Below are 19,735 nucleotides of genomic sequence, written 5' to 3'. Positions count from 1 at the left end.
AGGGAAAGTGTTGAGAGCATGTGAGACAGTCTAAATGGTTCTTTTGTGGCTATGTAGTACAGCCTGGTTTGACCAAGTCTCTCTACCTCTACACCATGCTTTTCATTAGTCATGTATTGCAGTCTCTGAGGCCATTATTTGTTAGTGTACTGCACTTTTTTGCATGACTGAAGCATTTATTTCTCTGGCCAGTATCATTTCAACCATCTTGTCTACAGCTTTGTAAATAAGTGCATATACTATTTATAAACGTGCACTGATACATCAGTCCGATATCGGATCAGTACCGATATAAAGAAAACAGGCTGTATTTGATATCAGCGTAGCCACAGCACAGCATTCAGGCAGCGAGGAGCACGGCTGGCAGCGTGGAGAACTTCCTCCAGCTGGTAAGTCCCGTGGGAGGGAAGGGGTGTGGGGGGAGCAGATCAACACCCCCCCACGGTGAGGGAGGGGGCCAGGGGCAGGTGCTGCTGGGGGGGGGCGCAGCTGCAGCTTGTGAGGGGGAGGCGACTCCCACTGCTGCTTGCACCTAGGAGGGGGAGCATGTGGATGGGGCGGGGCGGCGGGGGGGAGGGCTGCAGTCAGGGCTGCGCAGGGCTCTTTTCAGTGGGGCTTGAGCTCAGAACAGGCACCGGTGGTCCTGGGAAGATGCTGTATTCACCCCAAATTTTACTGGAGCATCCTCCCAGCGCTGCTGGCACCTGCTCCGAGCCCAACCCCACTGAGAAGAACCCTGTGCAGCCCCAGCTACAGCGTGCCCCGCCCCACCCCACACAGACCTGGGGGGCCCATGCCCCTCCATGCCCTCCTAGGGTGCAAGCAGTTGAGGGAGTCACTACCCCTCCCCCATGAGCTGTGGGTTCGCCCCTTCTGCCCTGCCTGGGCAGTGCCTGCCCCTGTCCCCTCCCTCACCACTGTTGGGGTGGGGGGGCATTGATCTGTTCCCCCCACACCACACCCTTTCCCTCTCCCCTCCTCTTCCACCACACTGGACTTAACATCTGGAGGCAGCTGTCGGAAATGGAACTGTATTGGCCAATATGCCTCCTTAAATATAGGCTGCCAGTATCAACCCCATAAAACTCTATCAGTGTCCCCCTAACCATTTGTATTGAGTGCACAATTCAGTTTTGCATGCAATAAGCAGTTTTGTTGGTTGCTGGTAGATCAGAGTCAGTTGCTTTTCAGAGACTAAACTTTTACGTGAGAAAACATATAATTTAGAGGTAAGAAAAAGTTCTGTTCCCACTATATTAAAGGTATCAATATATGAGGATTTCGAAAGCCTACACCTAAAAAAAATATGCATCTTACTTAAAAATGAAATGCATAACCTTAAGATATAGTCTCTTTGTTGCTTTGGGATAATTTTTACTGCTCTGCTTATATGTGAAACTCAACAATGTACTGTCATATTTAAATATATCATGTTAATAATTTTTCTTTGTCTTCTAGTTCTTTATTGTGAAGGAAAATCGTGGCAATGAAGGCACCTGTGTGGGAGTCTCTCGCTGGCCAGTACATGACTTTAACCATCGAACTACCTCAGATATGTGGCTTTATAGAGCCTACAGTGGTAACCTATATCACAATGGGGAACAGACTCTGACTCTTTCCAGCTTTACCCAAGGAGATTATATCACCTGTGTATTAGATATGGAAGCGAGAACAATTTCCTTTGGTAAAAATGCAGAGGTACTGAACAGTATTCTGTGTTCCCATTTTGTTTTAATATTATTCTGTAATAACCTTAACTTTACCTTTTTGATAATTCTAGCATGATTTATAAAACTACAAGAAAAGTTCAAATTTATTATTTGAAAAAGATTATAAAAAGAGGCAAAATATTTTACCTCATTTTAAAAAAGTCTGGTCACTTGTTTTTACAAGTTTCTTTTCCTTGCTTTGGTTTTGATTAGGAGCCAAAACTGGCTTTTGAAGATGTGGATGCAGCAGAGCTATACCCTTGCGTAATGTTCTATAGCAGTAATCCAGGGGAAAAGGTAATTTAAATTTATAATGCTATAACAACACGTCACAAATGTAATCTTTACTTCCTGTTCTATTAAATGAGAACGTAGAATTTTTTAGCTCATCTGTGACAAGAAATCCACTCCCTACTTTGGGGCACTAAGACAGTATTAGACATCTGTTACATTGCTTTGTTTTGCAGTCAAATATAAATATGAACTGCACATATACTGTGTCCCATAAATAAGAAAGCCTTTGAAGACTAAATTTTGAACTCAAAAATCTATCAATGGAATTGAAGCAAATTTCAGGATTACAAATATTTCAGGTTACTGTTCGGCAGCCTAAATTATTTTAATTTCTGTGTCTAATAATTTTACTGGAGTTTATAAGTTTATTTTCTGTATGATACCAATAAAACAGTGATGAATTTTATAGGGAGCTTATGCAAAAGGAAAATAAAGCTATAAACTTTTTCAGTTCACCAGGAAAGACTTCAGACTAAGTTTTGCAATGATGTGTTGAAAGTGTAACTTTGTGAAATTTTTTGAACACTTAGGTGAAAATCTGTGAAATGCAGATGCGTGGCACACCCAGAGATTTGCTACCTGGTGACCCTATCTGTAGTCCTGTTGCTGCAGTGCTGGCAGAAGCCACTATCCAACTTATCCGTATCCTTCATCGAGCAGACCGTTGGACTCACTGCATCAATAAAAAAATGATGGAGCGGCTGCACAAAATCAAAATGTGCCTTAAAGAAGCAGGTCAAAAACTAAAGAAAAGTCGTTCAGTTCAAAGCCGAGAGGAGAGTGAGATGAGAGAAGAGAAAGAGACTAAAGAAGAAGAGAAAAGTAAGCATAGTAGGCATGTTCTTGCTGACCTGTCCGAACTTCAGCTGAAGACTCTGTGTGTGGAAGTATGGCCTGTGCTGGCCGTAATTGGTGGAGTTGATGCTGGTCTTCGAGTTGGAGGTCGATGTGTACACAAGCAAACTGGGCGTCATGCTACGTTACTCGGAGTGGTCAAAGAGGGTAGTACTTCTGCCAAGGTTCAGTGGGATGAAGCAGAAATTACTATCAGGTACAGTGAGTTAAATTATACTTTCCAGAAATTGCTTATTTTAGTGTTTAGAAAATGTCATAAGTTTCCATCTGAAATGTGAAATATTAATTACAAATAACTGTAACATTAAAAAATAGATATTGCAAAGTCTGTTTGTTCAAGCAATTGATATATTCTGTATGAGTGAGCTAGAGGAACAACATTGTATTTACACTTCCATAGAATTATGAATTTCCTTTGCAGAAATACTTGGGCATCTTCAAAGAGGTTATACCTTCTGCCTTAGCAGACCCTCAAATATTTGTCTTGCATGGAAGTTATGAGGAGAACTTCATGAAGTCTCTTGGTCTTTCTGCCCCAATTTACAGATTATGGGAATTGGCTGTGTGTTCCTTCCTGCAGAAAATAAATGTCACTGTCTTCTAGAGATGTTTGTGAAGATAGCTTAAGTCCCAGTCTTCGGGGAAAAAAATTCAGCACCTGTAGATTTTTGTTTGATGATGGGCATAATTAAATTTAAATATGAATGGAGGTATTTGTGCCTTTTAAAAATATTTCTTTAATCTCTGAGTAGACTACATTTTGTCTATACTCATAAGTTGCACTCATCTAATTTTTAGTGTAGTTATCAAATTAAATGTAGCTGTTGACAGATTTGTATGCCCACACAAGGAATTTTCATTAATTTTGAAATCAATTTCTGTAGTGAGTGTAGTGTTTGTTTATAGACTAGTTCCTTATCTATATACAAACTAACACTACTTTATCAGTTATGTTTAAAGTATTCATTTAATTATTAAAGTAATTAACATTTGAAGCTCGCTTTTATTTGTAAGTGAATGGGCTTTGTATTTTTTATAATTCTGAAGAAAACACTGAAGATAGCAAAAATCTGTGAGGGAGTCTAAATTCATAAATCTGCTAGTTGTATGGCAAATCCAAGACTACATTTTTCTGTTTGTCCTGTTTATGATGAATGCAATGATCTATATGTAGCAGTCTTTAAAACTATAAAGGCTGTATCACCAAGTAAAAGGAGCTTTTATCTATAATGGTATGCTTCTATTGTATTTTCCATTGCTTACTGTTTGGGCTTCAGTGTTCCTGTCTGGCTATCAATTTGGAACATCTTGGTGACAGACAGAAGAGTAAAACTGATACATAAGCAGCCTGAAATTAACATTTTAAAAGTTCAGAATTAGTCACTGCAAAATCTTTACAGTTGTAAGCTTCACAAATTAAGTTGTTATTTGAATATAAAATTCGGCCTAATCCAACTATCAGAAGTTTAAGTGATACTTTAAAATAATTTATTATACATTTCTTAACAAATTTTAATCATTTTAAAATAATACAACATAAGCTTCTGTCATTACTCAAATGGTAGATTACAACATGTTTTGGGATTTTAACATTCATTGTGGAAAAAATGTGTGTCTTGTCTTTGCATTGAGTTTCATATTTCCCCATTTTCTGATCATTACCTCATTTTCCCCTTGTTCACGTTTAATTTTTAGAATCGGTTCATTTAAGTTATTTTATTAAGCATATTTTACATCTTATTTTGCCTACATTATTTCCTGTACTTTCCTCCTGTCTATCCCTCACTTGCTTTTTCCTGTGTCATTCTGATCTTTATTAAAGCTTCCCAACTTTTTGGTCGCCTAGTGATACTCCATTGTATAATCTGGAGCCCTGTGAACCACTACCTTTTGATGTTGCAAGATTTCGTGGACTGACAGCTACTGTGTTGTTGGACCTTACCTATCTGACTGGTATTCATGAAGATATGGGAAAACAAAGTACCAAGAGACATGAGAAAAAACACAGACATGAATCTGAAGATAAAGGAGAGACTGACCAGAAAACAGAGTGTGACACTGGATCAGATATGCGATCAGTACTAAGTGCTGATGATGTCAAAGGACACAGCACCACAAGTTCCAAATCAGAAAATGAAATAGCTTCCTTTTCTTTAGAATCAACAACACTAGGTATGGAGTCTCAGCATCAACCCACAGAAGGAAAAAGAAAGAACCATGAACATACTCCAAGGAACCATGATGTAGTACAGTCAGAAATCAGAGCAGTACAATTATCCTATCTTTATCTTGGTGCTATGAAATCACTTAGTGTCCTTCTTAGTTGTAGTAAATATGCTGAGTTACTGCTGATACCAAAAGTCCTAGCAGAAAATGGTCACAATTCTGATTGTGCTAGCTCTCCAGTTGTTCATGAAGATGTTGAAATGCGTGCTGCCTTGCAATTCCTGATGCGACACATGGTGAAACGGGCAGTCATGCGCTCACCAATAAAAAGAGCTCTAGGACTGGCAGATCTGGAGCGAGCCCAAGCCATGATCTACAAGTTAGTGGTTCATGGCCTGCTGGAGGACCAGTTTGGTGCCAGAATTAAACAAGGTACATTTTCACTTATGGCAATATATTGTTTAAATTAAATTGAATTAATTTGGAATTATCTCTTAAAAATAATAAATAGGCTTATAGGTCTATAGTGCTTGAGACTTGTGGTAATCTCAGTCACCAAAGTAGACAAATCATAATTGCTATATGAAGTTTGCGCACATAGATTTCCCCTTATTTGCTTAGATTACTAAAGATGGAAAGAACTTTTAACAGTTCATTTTCTTTAAATACACATCATAGTAATTTAAATACACATCATAGTCTATGAGAGAGAATGAATTTATATGTTGCCTTTATAAACAGGTGAGGGACAGAAGGGCAGTTCTTTTCTATATTTGTCAGTGGGATTTGATTGTGACACAGGTCTACCTAATTTTATCATCATTGAATGGGATTATTGAACATGAGTGTTAAACTGTTATCCAGTTTGGTGGTGAACCTTAGTAGTCAGGGTTTATTTGGAATTATCTGGTCTGATACTAACAGTGAAGGGATAAAGAGATCATAAATGTTGTCTCTCGTAGTCTCTGTATACAAATAAAATAATACTATTCCAACTTCAAGGAAGTTGTTTATGATATTACCTCAACCTTGGCCAGTTAAGTGACAGATTTTGAACCTGTTTATGGGTTTGTAGTGGTTTTTGGCTTTAAAAAATACAGGAAAATTGCAAAAACTCAGTTGTTCAAATGTCAACTTCCTTTGATATTGTATACTCTTTGGCTGAGAGATGTTCACTTTGTTTTATCATAGTAATTTCTGTAACTATGGAAAACAATATCAGAAATACCAGTTGTAACCTCTTAAACCTTTCTCTTGGACAAAAGGGAAAGTTAAAACTAAGATGCTGTAACCGATCATAAGTACAATGAGATCAAACCATACAAAGAGGGAGAAGTCCCTTCAACTCTAGAAAAGTCTTGTTTCTCACCTGCTTTTCATAAATATGAAAATAAGCTCACCAAGCAATACATTTACATATATCAGCAGGATATTGGGTAGAAAATATTTATTAGTGTTCGTGCATCTACTTGTATGTTAAAGCACACCATTATTTCTCTTTTTTCAGAGAGAATTTTAAAGAACAGTAACTTATTGATCAATTTAAGGCTAGTTAGAACCATACATTTGTTCTGTATGGTTATGTTAATGTTGCTGTAACATTCTCTTCGTGTTATAGAAGTAGATCAGCAAGCAGAAGAAAGTGATCAAGCTCAGCAGGCCCAAACACCAGTTACTACCAGCCCTTCTGCTTCTAGTACTACTTCTTTCATGAGCAGCTCTTTGGAGGATACTACTACTGCTACAACCCCAGTAACGGATACTGAAACAGTGCCAGCTTCAGAATCACCTGGTGTTATGCCTCTTAGCCTTCTAAGGTAGAGGGGGTTTTTTTAAACACATTTTATAACACTCATCAGGGATCTGGGTTTTCCATCCACCACGGAAAAACAGAGCAAAACACAGATTGTCTCATTTTGAGGAGAAAAATGTGGATTTTCTCTCTTTAAGGAAAAAAAGGGGGGAAATGGTGGGTTTCACCTTGCAGGCTGACAGAATTCTAGCCTGCAAGGGGCTGGGGGGAGCAAGAGGAGGGTGATCAGGCATGCACACAAGGACGTGTGCATACATGCATTTGACAGCCTGGAGAGCAGCTACCTGCAGATAAATTGTGGGGGGAGGGGAATTGGACCCCTTTAGGGAGGGAGGCAGGGTTGGGGGTACTGCCCAGGGGTGGTGTGTGGGGTTTGGGGTCCAGTGACGGTGGGAATGGGTGGCCCAGGGCCCGGCTGTGGAGTGGGACAGAGCCGCACGAGGCTTGTCGGGGGGGTTGACAGGGTGGCTGGCTTCCTGCCATTACGTGCACTCCCAGAGGAAGAAGAATGGGAAGTGCCACAAAGCAGGATGAAGAATGCTCCCCAGATTTGTGCACCAGGCAGATGTGGGCTGGCAGCTATGGGCTTGGGAGTCTCCACCCTGCTCCCCTCCCTGCTGGCACCTATGGGCTTGGGAGTCCCCACCCTGCTGCCCTCCCTCCGGGGACCTCCACAGCTAGGGGGTGGGACCTGGCATAGCAGGGCAGGGGATTCTCGGTGCTGCCACCGGGAGCTCCAGGCCACCATGGGGAGGCATCCCCTGCCCACCCAGCAGCATCAGGGGTAGTAGCATGGAGTTGTGCCCCCCGCTGCTGCCTGGCAGGCAAGGGTCACCTAGCCATAGCTTTGCAGGGCTCCTGACCATGGCACCAAGCCTCCCCACCACACTGTGCCCTCCTGTGCCAGGTGTCACCCACTGGGCCACAGAGGCCCCTAGGGAAAGCATAGCAGGGCAGGGAGCTGCCAGCCTGCAACTGCCTCTTCCCCCTGCCCCCTCCTAAGCTCCACTCCAGCCATACCACCTGGGGAGGGGAAGCTGTGCCCCACTCTGGCCACAGCAGCCACCACCTCCCACAGGCAGCAGCTGGGACTTGGGCGCTGTTGGTGGGGGCAGGCAGCTGTGGACCCAAGTCCCTGGCCCTGTGTAGCCTTGGCAGCTGGGAGCCCCCTCCAGTAGGGCTGGGTGGGTTGGGCAGGGAGCTGTAGGTCACGAGTGCGGGGCAACAGCAGGGATGGGGGTGTTGTGGGTTGGGGAGTGAAGGGTACTGATAGGGTTGGGGGTCTGTGGGTGGGCAGTTGAGGGGCAATGGCATGGGCAGGGCACCAGCATATTAGGGCTGCTTAGTACCACAAAGCAGTGGGGGGGTGAAAACGACAGACTGCCACAGCTGGATTCATGTCCTGGTGAGGGAAGGGGCAGGGGGAGCTCTGATTTTCCATGATAAAAAACCCAAAATCAAACACCAAAATGTATAGGTATTGTTTTCCAGTAATACCTGTATGTATAGTGATGTTTCATTTTAATCATAGAAAAACATAGATTTGGGGGGTTTTAATTAGAGAATTTGCAATTTTTTATCAGAGAATTTGTGATTTTTTTTAAACAAAGAAAACTGGGATCTCTGTCCATCATACTGGGCCAGCTCTATCCTTTTGTATACTATTACTTAAAGTCATCATTTTTGAGGGGCTTCTGTCATTTCTTATGCTTTCATTTTTTTATCATGGATTATTTCTAGAGAAATATGCTGTATGTTATAGACAGACTTAACAGTTGCTTTGTTATCAAATGGATATAAGTAGTTAAAATGCAACTTCTCTGTCTTCATGATTCTGTAATACAAGTGTAGCAAAACTGCTGCTCCAGCTTTAACTCTGCTTAATTCAGGATTAAATTTAGGGTGATTTAGCAAATTCATACTACTATAGGATCATGCAGCAGCTAAATCAAAACAGTTGCTATCTGCTTCCAAGTAGCAGCCCCCTCACCCTTATAGAAGTTGCTAAAATGTATGTCCATTCCCTTAGTCTCTTTCTGTGTCTCAAAATCCACTGGATTTCTAGTAGTAAGAAAGCTGTTAAGGGAGATTTGCACACTTAGAATTTGAATGTTCCAGAACAGCAGGGTACAAAAATATCTTCCTTGTATTATTCTGCATTTCCTGGGTTTTGTTTGATTTCTTTAAACATCATATTGCCACAATTTCTATTTTAATGAACCATTGATTCCCAAGCTTGAGCAGGTCTTGTTTAAGAGAATACTTCTTTAATTCTAGTTGTTATTTATTCACATATCATCTGACAGTGTTAAAGTTAATCTCTTATGGTGGAGATTGTGGCCTGCAGCACCTAAAGTTATCAGCTTACAATGCAACCTGTGCTGCAGACCTGCAGATCTCTACCACCTCACAGCATCCAAGCCATGTGGTAAAGAGTGGATGCTGCAAGGGAGATTGAACTGGTATGAGCAGGGTTTTTTCCACTGTTCCTACTTGTAGCCTCCAGCATTTAAGGTCTAGGAAGTTCAATTCAGAGGCTGTATCCTAACTCCCATACTCAGTAGCTACTGATACCCGCTTCCTCCAAGAATTTGTTCAATCTATTTTTGGCTTGGCCTGATTGCTTTACTACTAAATAAAGGAGGCATAGTGTGAAACTTCTGCAGTAAGAATCTGTACTGAAGTATAAATATATTTTTTTCTTTTTTGAAGGCAAATGTTCTCCAGTTACCCAACTACAACAGTACTTCCAACACGACGTGCCCAGACTCCTCCAATATCCTCCTTACCCACATCTCCTTCTGATGAAGTGGGAAGAAGGCAAAGTCTGACCTCTCCTGATTCCCAGACTGCCAGACCTACCAATCGTACAGGTATACTTGTAGGCAAAAATAGTGTAGTAGAAATTGATAAAAGTTGTATCCTTCATATAAGTTCTGCACAAGCTTTTAAGGCATCATTAACTAATCTGTTCTTAAAAGCTGCTGAATGTGTATACAGATGGTCATGAAAAAGAACAAGCAAGCAGTATTACTGACTATGATGAATACTTTTAGAATGTTATTTCTGTTTGGTCTCTGTTCCTAGAGTTCCTTGCATAGATTATAAATAGGTTTGGCATGATTTGATTTTCATTGGTAAATGTCAGTAAATGGCTATTTCACCTCACTCGCAGACCAACAAATATTTCCATTGTTATTAACTGGAATTTATATAAATGGGATGTGAGAATAGGCTGCTGCTGCGCTGCCCCAGTGGGCTCCTGCTGAGTGGCGGCTGGAGGCAGGGGGGTGGGCTGGGCACTATGTGCCTGTGTGCGTCTGTCCCCGCCCCTGCCTCCCCGGCTGGATGTTCGCAGGGTGCCAGCCAGCCAGACCCTCCTTTGCAAACTCGGGCAACAGCTGGAAGGCAGCATGAGCCACTTGCTTCAGGGAGCAGATTCCATTGCAGCAGTAGGTGTCTTTGCTGGGAGAGGGATCAGATGAAGCAACCGCTTTGGTACAAAGGAAAGCAGGTGCTGAGCTCAGTGGCTGTGCATGGGGGGCAGGAAGTGGCCAGACAGCCCAGCAACTTCCCCATGTCTGCTGTGTGCTGGGCTGGAATAGGAAGCATGCATGTCTATGTTTATGTGTGTGTGAATGCACACACCCCCGCACTCTTAATTTTGCTCAATCCTGAAAAATGTAAATAGATAAAAACTTAAATAAATACTTAAAAATAAACACACATGTTTGCTGTCAAAATTACTAAAAAATAAGAATTGGATTCTACCAAGCCTATAAGTTATAAATTATATGTTTTAGCTTGCGGTAGATCAAAAAAAGTATTGGTTTATTTTTATGATAGCCCAATTAGCCTTCTTGAAACTTTGCCACTCCAATGAGTCTTGTCAGTGAGTTAGAAGAATAAGCTTCTGTTTGGAGAAATATAGATTAAAAAACAGTAGTTCAGGTGTTCTCAACCTTCTTTAACAAGTGTACCACTTCTGCCTCAAAGTTTCAGCTCATGTACCCCTTTATATCTTTTTCTTGTTTTTAAGTGAGGAGGGGGAATGTTCAAGGCCCCCGTGGTGAGGGATGGAGGGAAGAAATGGGGTTGGAGCTGGGGCAGGTGCTGCACAGCCGAGATGGAGTGCAGGACAGAGCAATGAGAGTGGTTCATCGGGGGGGTGGGGGGCGGCGGCGGCAGCTGGAGCAGCTCCTGTCGCTGCCCGCACCCTGGCAGAGGTCCAGGAGCACATGCCTCACAGATCTATGCGTGGGGTAGAGGCAGTTGCTGTTGCAGGCTGGACTCTGCACCCTGCTACTGCTGCCCCAAGAGCCACATGACACCATGTGCCTCCTGCCACTGGGCGGGCAGATGCAAATGCACACAAACATACATACCCATCCCCAGCAGGTAAGTGTTTGTGGAGGGAAGGGGATGGGGGGTGCAGATTGGGAATGCCAGGCGGGTGGGGAGTGTGTCTGTAACTGCTCCCAGGAGCGGGGGTGGGGCAAGGGAAGCGGTGTCCCTCTGCAGGCCACACACACATGACCTGGCCGGCCAGCCAGGGCGGCACAGGAGGCTTGCATGTGGTGGCTGCCACCGTCACTAGCACCCACTGACCCGTGCCGCCGCCGCTGCCCCCCCATGCCACTTTCCTATGGTCCATCACACATGCGGTTCTGCAGGCTGCTGATGGGCTTTGCGCCCGGCCGGTTGTTCGCCGCCCATCAGCAGCCTGTGGAGCCGCACATGCAATGGGCCATAGGAAAGTGGTGTGGGTGCAGCAGCAGCACGGGGCAGTGGATGGTGGTGATGGCAGCAGCCACCGTGTGCAAGACCCCCTTGCTCCCTGCCCCCCGCTCCAGCCGGCTGGCCGGGCAGCGTATGTGTGGCCCGCAAAGGGGCACTACTGCCCTCAATGCCCCCCAGCCCTGCTCCTGGGAGTGGGCACAGAGTGAGCTGAGGTGGGGCCAGCGGCGCCTGGCATGTACCCCTCCTCCAGGTGAGAAACAAAGTATGGAGCGTGCCGGGGGAGATGCTGCCGCTGTGCCCTGGGGTGCAGTCCATCCCCACTCGCCTACCCATGTGCACATACCCCCTATGGCCTTTCTAAGTACCCTTAGGGGTATGCGTACCCCCAATTGACAACCCCTGGAATAGTTAAAAAAAAAATATTTTTTTAACTAGTTTCTTCTTTGGGAGAAATGATGTCCTGTTAGAAGTAAATTTTGTTAGCGTTTGTTCACTGCAACAGGAAATCCTTACTCATCCTGTTGTCAGAGTTAATGTAGACATCACTGAGTAAATTGTTTTCACTATATAATATTTTTAAGTCACCACATTTTTAGTAAGTTAGCATAAAATCACTTGCTCTCCTCTATAATTCATGCTCACAGTATTGATGAGAGGCATTATTTTAAACTCCAAAATGATGTAGGATGGAGATCCGCAACTTTTACTTTTATCCTTCATAACATCTCCATTAGCCCACAATTCTGAGTTGTCTCCTGTAGCAGCTCAGACTGTTGCTTAGCAACCTGTCTGGTCTGCCTCATTTTATTCCCTAAATGCTTTGCCTCCAACATCAGGGTCAGGTCACAGCAACAAGTGCTCATCCTACTCTTGTGCCTTCAGTTATTAATCCTTGCCCTTCTGGCAAGTAAGAAGGAAACCTTATTTCTTTCCAACAAACTTATGGTCCCTAGTTCTTGTGGGAAATCAAATTTTAGAGAGATATGGTTGTTCTGTTCAGATGATATGTTGAAAGGGTATCCCGCTATCTTGGTTTGATCTCCTGAAGGCTACGTGCTCTGTGTGTAAACAGCTCCAGCCAAGATGAGCCTAGTCCAGCCTATTTGAATGGAATCTGTGAAGTCTGAACCAGTGTTCCCTCTAAGCTGTGTGGTGTGCGCGGCCGCGCAGGTATGTTCATGCTGTGCATGCCGCGTACACCACACAGCTTAGAGGGAATGCTAGATGTAAACTTCTAAAAGAAATAAGTTAATGCAAAATGCTGAAATCAAATTGACCTTAGTTGGTCAAACACATGTTTACATATCCTTAGCAATTTTTGATTGGCCAAAGAAGGGAATGAGCTGCTCTGACTTGGGCTATGCGCATACATTCATTTTCTTTTGAGAGAGATGCTGCTGTCCCAAGGGAAATCATGAGCATACAAATGTTCAGGATTTATCTCCTAGAGCAAAAATGGCAGCTCCAAGGGAGAGAGAATCTGGGAACAACTAGGGTTAAAAATTACTCCCAGGTCACTCCCACAAGAGTTTCTCCTGGGACAGCAAATGTTTCTACTCATTTTCTATTACAGGAAGCAACTGATCAGTGCTGTAAACCAGTGAGGATGTTAAAAGGAAAGCTATTAAGGACAAATCTTCAACTAATAAGGGATAGCTACTGAATGAGTAAATAACTAGCATAAGACCAAAGAAAGGCGAAGCATATAAATGAACTATCAGTTAATATATTATCTTCCTCTCCTGTCTTCACAGCTTTATCAGACCCAAGCAGCCGGCTTTCAACTTCCCCTCCTCCACCTGCCATTGCAGTTCCATTGTTAGAAATGGGCTTCTCGCTCAGGCAGATAGCAAAAGCTATGGAAGCCACAGGTGATCTATATTGCATAATATATATTACATTTCACAACATGGGTTAATGCAAAACCTTATTTTTAATGGAATACTCTGTGTACGCTTTTAACTTGCAAATTCCTTAACCAATTATGGAAAGAGGAAGTATATTTTTCACAAATAGTGACATGAAAATCTTACGTGGCAATTATTTACTGCTTCCAGGTGCAAGGGGAGAAGCAGATGCTCAGAATATCACAGTCTTGGCCATGTGGATGATAGAACATCCTGGAAACGAGGATGATGAAGAGCCCCAATCAGAAGGCACTGCAGATTCACAACATGGGACAGTAGTTTCTGGAACCAGTGGAAAATCTAGTGATCAGTGTTACTTACAATCACCAGGAGATATCCCTTCAGCTGATGCTACTGAAATGGAAGAAGGCTTTAGTGAAAGGTAAAAAGTAGCTTTCTGCTTACACAAACCTTGCTGCTAGGATCATAAACGTCACTTTCAGCAAGTTGGTAGTTGCAAGCAGAAAGGTAAAATGCCACCTTGAAGGGCTTTTGGTATACCATATCATGAGAAATAAAATTATCACCAGGTATCCTGTTTTTTTCTGTTTAAAAATTGTGTATTCTCTGATTAAAACCCCCTCAAATCTACATTTTCTGTGATTTAAAATGAAATGCCACTATGTACATAGGTGTCTGTTGAACACAATGTTTTATTGATATATTTCCAATTTTAAAGCAATTTGGAAGCCTACTAGTGCCTCAATCACTATAGTAAAATAAATTCTAAATAACTATAAATTTTGGCATTTGACATTTTTTATCATTGAAATCAGAGCTCCCCGTGCCCCCTTCACTCATCAGCTCTGGCTGTCCCCTCTTACTATTTTGTGGCACTGAGCAGCCCTGATATGCTGGTGCCTTGCCTATGCCATTGCCCCTCACTCCACATCCACAGCCCTCTGGGCCCTGCTGGTGCCCCTCACTCCACAACCACAGCCCCTCCACCCCTGCTGGTGCCGTTCATTCTCCACTCACAGCCCCTGCTCCCCAGCCCTGCCAGAAGGGGCCCCCCATCTGTCAGGGCTTTGGAGCCAGAGACCCAGGTCTGCAGCCCCCTGCAGCAGTGCCCAAGTCCTGGATGCTGCATGTGGGAGGCAGAGGCTACTGCACCAGAGTGAAGTGCGTGCAGAGCCTGGCTTCCCCTCCCTGACTGGCAGCACAACCCAAGCCCATGAGAGGAGGTGGGGGTGAGCTGCCCGCTGTGGGCTGAGGGCTCCGCGCCCTGCTGCTCTCTCCCCAGGGCCTCCCTGGTCCAGCAGGTAGAACCCAGTGCAGCAAGGCAGAGTGGGTCTGGTTGGGAAAGCTTGATACAGCTATTGAAGACTTGCACTGCAATGGTGAAGCCCCCTACCCACCCTGCAGCAGTGGAGATGGGAGTGTGGAGTTGCGCACCTCGCTGCTTCTGGCTGGGCAGGGGGCGCCTCACCATGGTGGTGCAGAGCTTATAGCGGCAGCACCGAGCTTCACTGCCCCGCTCTGCCCTGCTACGCCTAGTCCCGCCCACTGGGCTGCAGAGGCCCTGTGGAGAAGGCAGCAGGGTGGGGAGCTCCAAGCCCTCAGCTGACAGCCTGCTTCCGCCCCTCACACAAATCTGGGGGATTGTGCCCCTCATTCCCCCGGGAGTGTGTGCAGTGGTGGGGAGCCAGCTTCTCCCCACCCCCCAACCAAGCCACCCTCAGCCCCATCCCACTCCCTGCTCAGGCCCTTCGGCCGCACATTCCAGCCCTGGGCCCCAAGCCCCACGCACCGTCCCAGCTGGGCAGTAGCTCCAGCCCTGCTCAACTCCTTCCCTCACTATGGGGGTCTCAATCCCTCCCAGACTTACCTGCAGGGAGCTGCTCTCCAGGCTGCCTGGCGGCTATGTGCATGTGTACACATGCACATATGCATAGCGCCGCCTGTCTAACCAGCCTCCTCCAGCTCCCTGCAGCCCCTTGCAGGCTGGAATTCTGCCAGCCTGCAAGGGGAAACCCACCATTTCCTGTATTTTTCTCCTTAAAATGAGAAAATCTGTGTTCTACCGCATTTTTCCATCATGAATGGAAAACCTGGATCCCTCATTATCACTGAGTTTCTTGTATGGCATGTTTGCATTATTATATTTGAGAAAAAAGTAAGGTAACTATCTCCCTCCTCCAGAAAACCAAACCATATAATATTAATGTTTTCATTGCAACAAGGAGAAAAAAATTGGATTAAGTTTTTACTTTTTAAAAATATAGTGCTCTCATTAAGCTCTACAGTGCCAATGCATTTCTTCATTGGGCTTCCTGTGGTTCATTCTTGAACACTCTGTTGTACTGATGAAGAATGAAATGTCAGCCTTAATGTGTTCCCTTACTTGGGTAATGCATGCATGTAACTTCCCTTCACTATCAGTGGGTGTTCTAATATGTGTATACTTGTGGGATGAGATTATGTATGTATGTATGTATGTATTTAAAAAGAAAGAGAATCAAATATATTAATACCAGTGTGTTAGCTTCTTCGTTCTCCCTCCTGCTTTACTGTACATGAATATGTGATAACTGTTTTTGACTTACGTGTTCAACATTCAAACTATTCTCTTAGTCCTGATAATATGGATCATACAGAAAACGCAGCTTCTGGTAGTGGACCCCCCTTAAGAAGTCGATCGGCAGTAACAAGGAGACACAAGTTTGACTTAGCTGCCCGGACGTTACTAGCACGTGCTGGTAAGTGTACTAAAATGCTTCATGTACCTTTGTTCATCTGATAAATATGCAAGAAGGTACCTAATATAGAACTTTCAAAATTATATCTTTCATATACACATCAGTATATATTTCACTTAATTTCTTGTTTGCAATAAGTGAATAGATAGCTTTTAGTGGGCAAAATTTTTATAATGTGCTGTCTTTTTAATTACATGTCAAGTAAAGTATGTTTTCTCTTTGATTTGAGCGGGATTATACCGCTCTGTACAGGCCCACAGAAATCAGAGTCGGAGAGAGGGAATATCTTTGCAACAAGATCCAGGGGCCCTTTATGACTTCAACTTGGATGAGGAGTTAGAAATTGACCTTGATGATGAAGCAATGGAAGCAATGTTTGGACAGGACCTGGCCAGTGATAATGATATTCTGGGAATGTGGATCCCAGAGGTATTGGATTGGCCTACCTGGGTGTGTGTGACTGCAGCTGGGGCTGCTTTGACTTACTGCTTTTTGCAAAATCATACTTTAAAAAATTAAAATAACATGTTACTTTTATAACTTTCTGCTTGGATATAATACCTTGCTACACACTAATCATATGTCAGGTCATTTAGGTGTATGCAGCTTTATTTTAATGAGGAAAGGAGTGCATAATGAACATGTTCTTTTGGTTCTTTCCATGCATCTCTAAGTACTTCATTAGTTTCTTTTCTAAAAGAAAGAATACTTAAGTAAAATTACTTTGTGACATTTAGTAGCAAGAAAGCAAGCGCATGTTCTTGACTGCTCAATTGAATTCAAGATAAAACAGTTGCTGGACATTTTTTGGTTTTAAAAACCTGACACTATATTGTTATAGAATAAAGTTCCCCTTTGGTCATTCAGTTGTGTCCTTGTTTGGCAAAAAAAAATACTTCTATTTAGATAAAGGAAGAACCATTAGTACAACTAGCTTTTGCTTTGTAGTGTAGCTGGATAAAGAGAATGGGAGACTTTGTATTTTGAGGGAAATTTCCTTTAATACTACTTTTTTTAAGTTTAGCAAAAGCCAATTTTTATTCTTGCTACACTTGTATATCTTAATTGACTCAGAGTTAGTCCTGGCATAGCAGCGTAATGATAAGGACTGCTATGTTAATGTGACCACGTTCAATTATGCTAATATTTGTAAGCAAAAGTTCTATAAAGTCATGATTACCATTTCACAATACTCAGTTTTATTGTATTTTTCAGTGTTCCCTTTATGTAGCATGAGTGATGCATGCAAATAACCAATTTATTTAATTATTGTATTTTGCAGCTTTGTGGACTAATGAATTAAAACATGTAGGCCATACTTGCATTTTTTTATATAGTAAAGTGTTGACCAAGCAGTCGTCATTGTTGCTTGCTACACGAGAATTCACCAGTCTGAGAAGTTATTGGTTTTTTTTTCTTCTCTATACAAAGTCTGGCAAATTCTAAGGTTGAACTGAATAAAACATAAAGACAATCTTGGATGGGTTCTAACAGAATGTGTGAGGACTAGATGCAAAGAATTCAGAATTTCTCATACTGTAATAAGGGACAGATTGGGAAAATCTCTTCCTTTTGAAATGTGATATCCTTCTGTTTTTGTCTTTTCTCTACCTTATAAACTATTAATTGGAAGAATAGCTACTGTTTGAGCTTAGCTCATTACATAGAAGAAGAGGTAGATACCAATACTGGGCTTCATAAAGGTGATAAATTATGCAAGCTTTTAACAGCCACTCTGAGCCTTTTGGATGGAGTGGCATATAAGTTTAAATTAAATAAATAAAAATATATCTATTGAGGAAGTTGTGTTTTATAATGAAAAAAGGAAAAGACTTCTTTACCCCACAGTAAGTTACCTAGCTTTGGCCTGCCTCTAAGTCAAACCTAGGTAGCAACACTTAAGAATAGGAAAACTTTTATTTTTAACATGAATATATTCAATTACATATCCAATAACATAATTTCATATACACATAATCTCATGCAGCATGTGTGTGAGTCGGAAGACAGAGAAGAAGTGGTGGTTTGTGAATTGTGTGAATCCAGTGTTGTCAGCTTTAATCAACACATGAAAAGAAATCACCCTGGCTGTGGTCGTAGTGCAAATCGACAAGGTTATCGTAGCAATGGTTCTTATGTGGATGGATGGTTTGGTGGTGAATGTGGAAGTGGAAACCCATATTATCTACTGTGTGGTAGCTGCAGAGAGAAATATTTGGCCTTGAAGAGTAAATCTAAGACATCGTCCTCGGAAAGGTATGGAAGAAAATTGTGGTGGGAGATTTCATTATATATGACTAAAAGGGAAGAATTGAAAATGTCTCGAGTCTATGCATTTTAAAATCTGACCAGCTGACACTGCAATTTGTATGAGAATTCTTTATAATAACTGCAATTTAAAATATTTTTGATTAATTTTTTTGTGGAAAAGGGAAATAACTTTAAAAAATATTTCTAAGTATTTTGCTGACCATTCATTTCAGTTTTCTCCTGGCCAACAGCTTAAAAAAATATTGTAAAAGCTTCTTTTATTTAATTAGGAAATATTAGGATTGGATTTTGTGTTTAGGATAAAAAACTGAATTTTTCTAGTTCATAAGTTAGTGAGGTTTCCATTCTTACCAGACATTTTATTTTATACTAACCAACACCACCTAACGCCCCATGCTGCCGCTGTTCTGCCTCTTGCAGGGAGTGGGGTGGGGGAGCCAAGGCCAGCATTCCTGGCCTCGGCTCCCCCACACTCCGGTCCTAGGTGCAGCTTTGGAATCATGGTGGCACTCCCCCACACTTGGAGAAATCTGATTGGCTGTTTCCATCAGCCAATCAGAGCACAAAAAAAGTGTTACAGACAGACAGACTTAGGGTTTTATAATATTAGAATATTCCATTATTATCTTCATAAAACATTTTTCTGTAGGACATGTAGCTACTTATAGTTCTAGTTTCAACGTGTGTGTGTGCGGGGGGAGGGTTAAGATTTTTTTAGCTATTTTATTTATATCCTTTTAAAAAAATGTTACTGTTTGGTGTAGGTACAAAGGCCAGGCTCCTGATTTAATAGGCAAGCAAGACAGCGTCTATGAAGGTATTTCTTTGCTCTGAGTTCTTTGAAATACAATGTCACTTTTATGTAGCTTTGCTTACATGTTTTAAGTTTTTAAATATAGTTGCATACAAATACATCTGTAGTTCAGAGTATACTCCAAGCCATACACTAAGAATAATTTTAGTATTTTTTCAGGATCATTTTTTTTCACATCAGTTTCAGAATCTCTCTCTAGTCTTTCTTATAAGTAGATGAAGTAGTGGTTTGGTTGATTGGGCTACTGGTTTTAATAGCAATTTGTTTTGTAAGGGACTACAGATTGAAGGCAGATTCACTGGCAGGAGCTGTCCAAATAAGTTCTTATATTTAAGTTTATAGTCACATACCTTTCTTTAGGCAAGTCTAGTAATTGGCAGATGCTAAAAAGCAGAGGTGCAACAGGGCAGATCTGCACCCTGCCAGAAACAGCAAAGAGCATTGCTAGCTGTTGGTGGCAGTGGTAC

The 19,735-nt window shown here is 42.5% G+C and overlaps 1 protein-coding gene across 1 annotated transcript in view; it reads left to right on the top strand.

Annotated features, from left to right (window-relative positions):
- Positions 1-19,735, top strand: part of HERC1 (HECT and RLD domain containing E3 ubiquitin protein ligase family member 1) — a 145,165-nt gene that overhangs the window by 78,344 nt on the left and 47,086 nt on the right. The window contains exons 34-45 of the mRNA XM_006027209.2: positions 1,459-1,698; positions 1,923-2,006; positions 2,534-3,054; positions 4,681-5,456; positions 6,643-6,841; positions 9,550-9,710; positions 13,332-13,448; positions 13,635-13,866; positions 16,059-16,183; positions 16,413-16,633; positions 18,171-18,439; positions 19,219-19,271. Of these exons, the coding sequence (XP_006027271.1) occupies positions 1,459-1,698; positions 1,923-2,006; positions 2,534-3,054; positions 4,681-5,456; positions 6,643-6,841; positions 9,550-9,710; positions 13,332-13,448; positions 13,635-13,866; positions 16,059-16,183; positions 16,413-16,633; positions 18,171-18,439; positions 19,219-19,271 (2,998 nt within the window). The remainder of the gene's footprint in view (positions 1-1,458; positions 1,699-1,922; positions 2,007-2,533; positions 3,055-4,680; positions 5,457-6,642; positions 6,842-9,549; positions 9,711-13,331; positions 13,449-13,634; positions 13,867-16,058; positions 16,184-16,412; positions 16,634-18,170; positions 18,440-19,218; positions 19,272-19,735) is intronic.

This window comes from Alligator sinensis, unplaced genomic scaffold (genome assembly GCF_000455745.1).
Source record: "Alligator sinensis unplaced genomic scaffold, ASM45574v1 scaffold954_1, whole genome shotgun sequence".
Classification (NCBI taxonomy): domain Eukaryota; kingdom Metazoa; phylum Chordata; order Crocodylia; family Alligatoridae; genus Alligator; species Alligator sinensis.
Note: the sequence above shows the minus strand (reverse complement) of the source record. Positions and strands in the feature narration are given on the sequence as shown.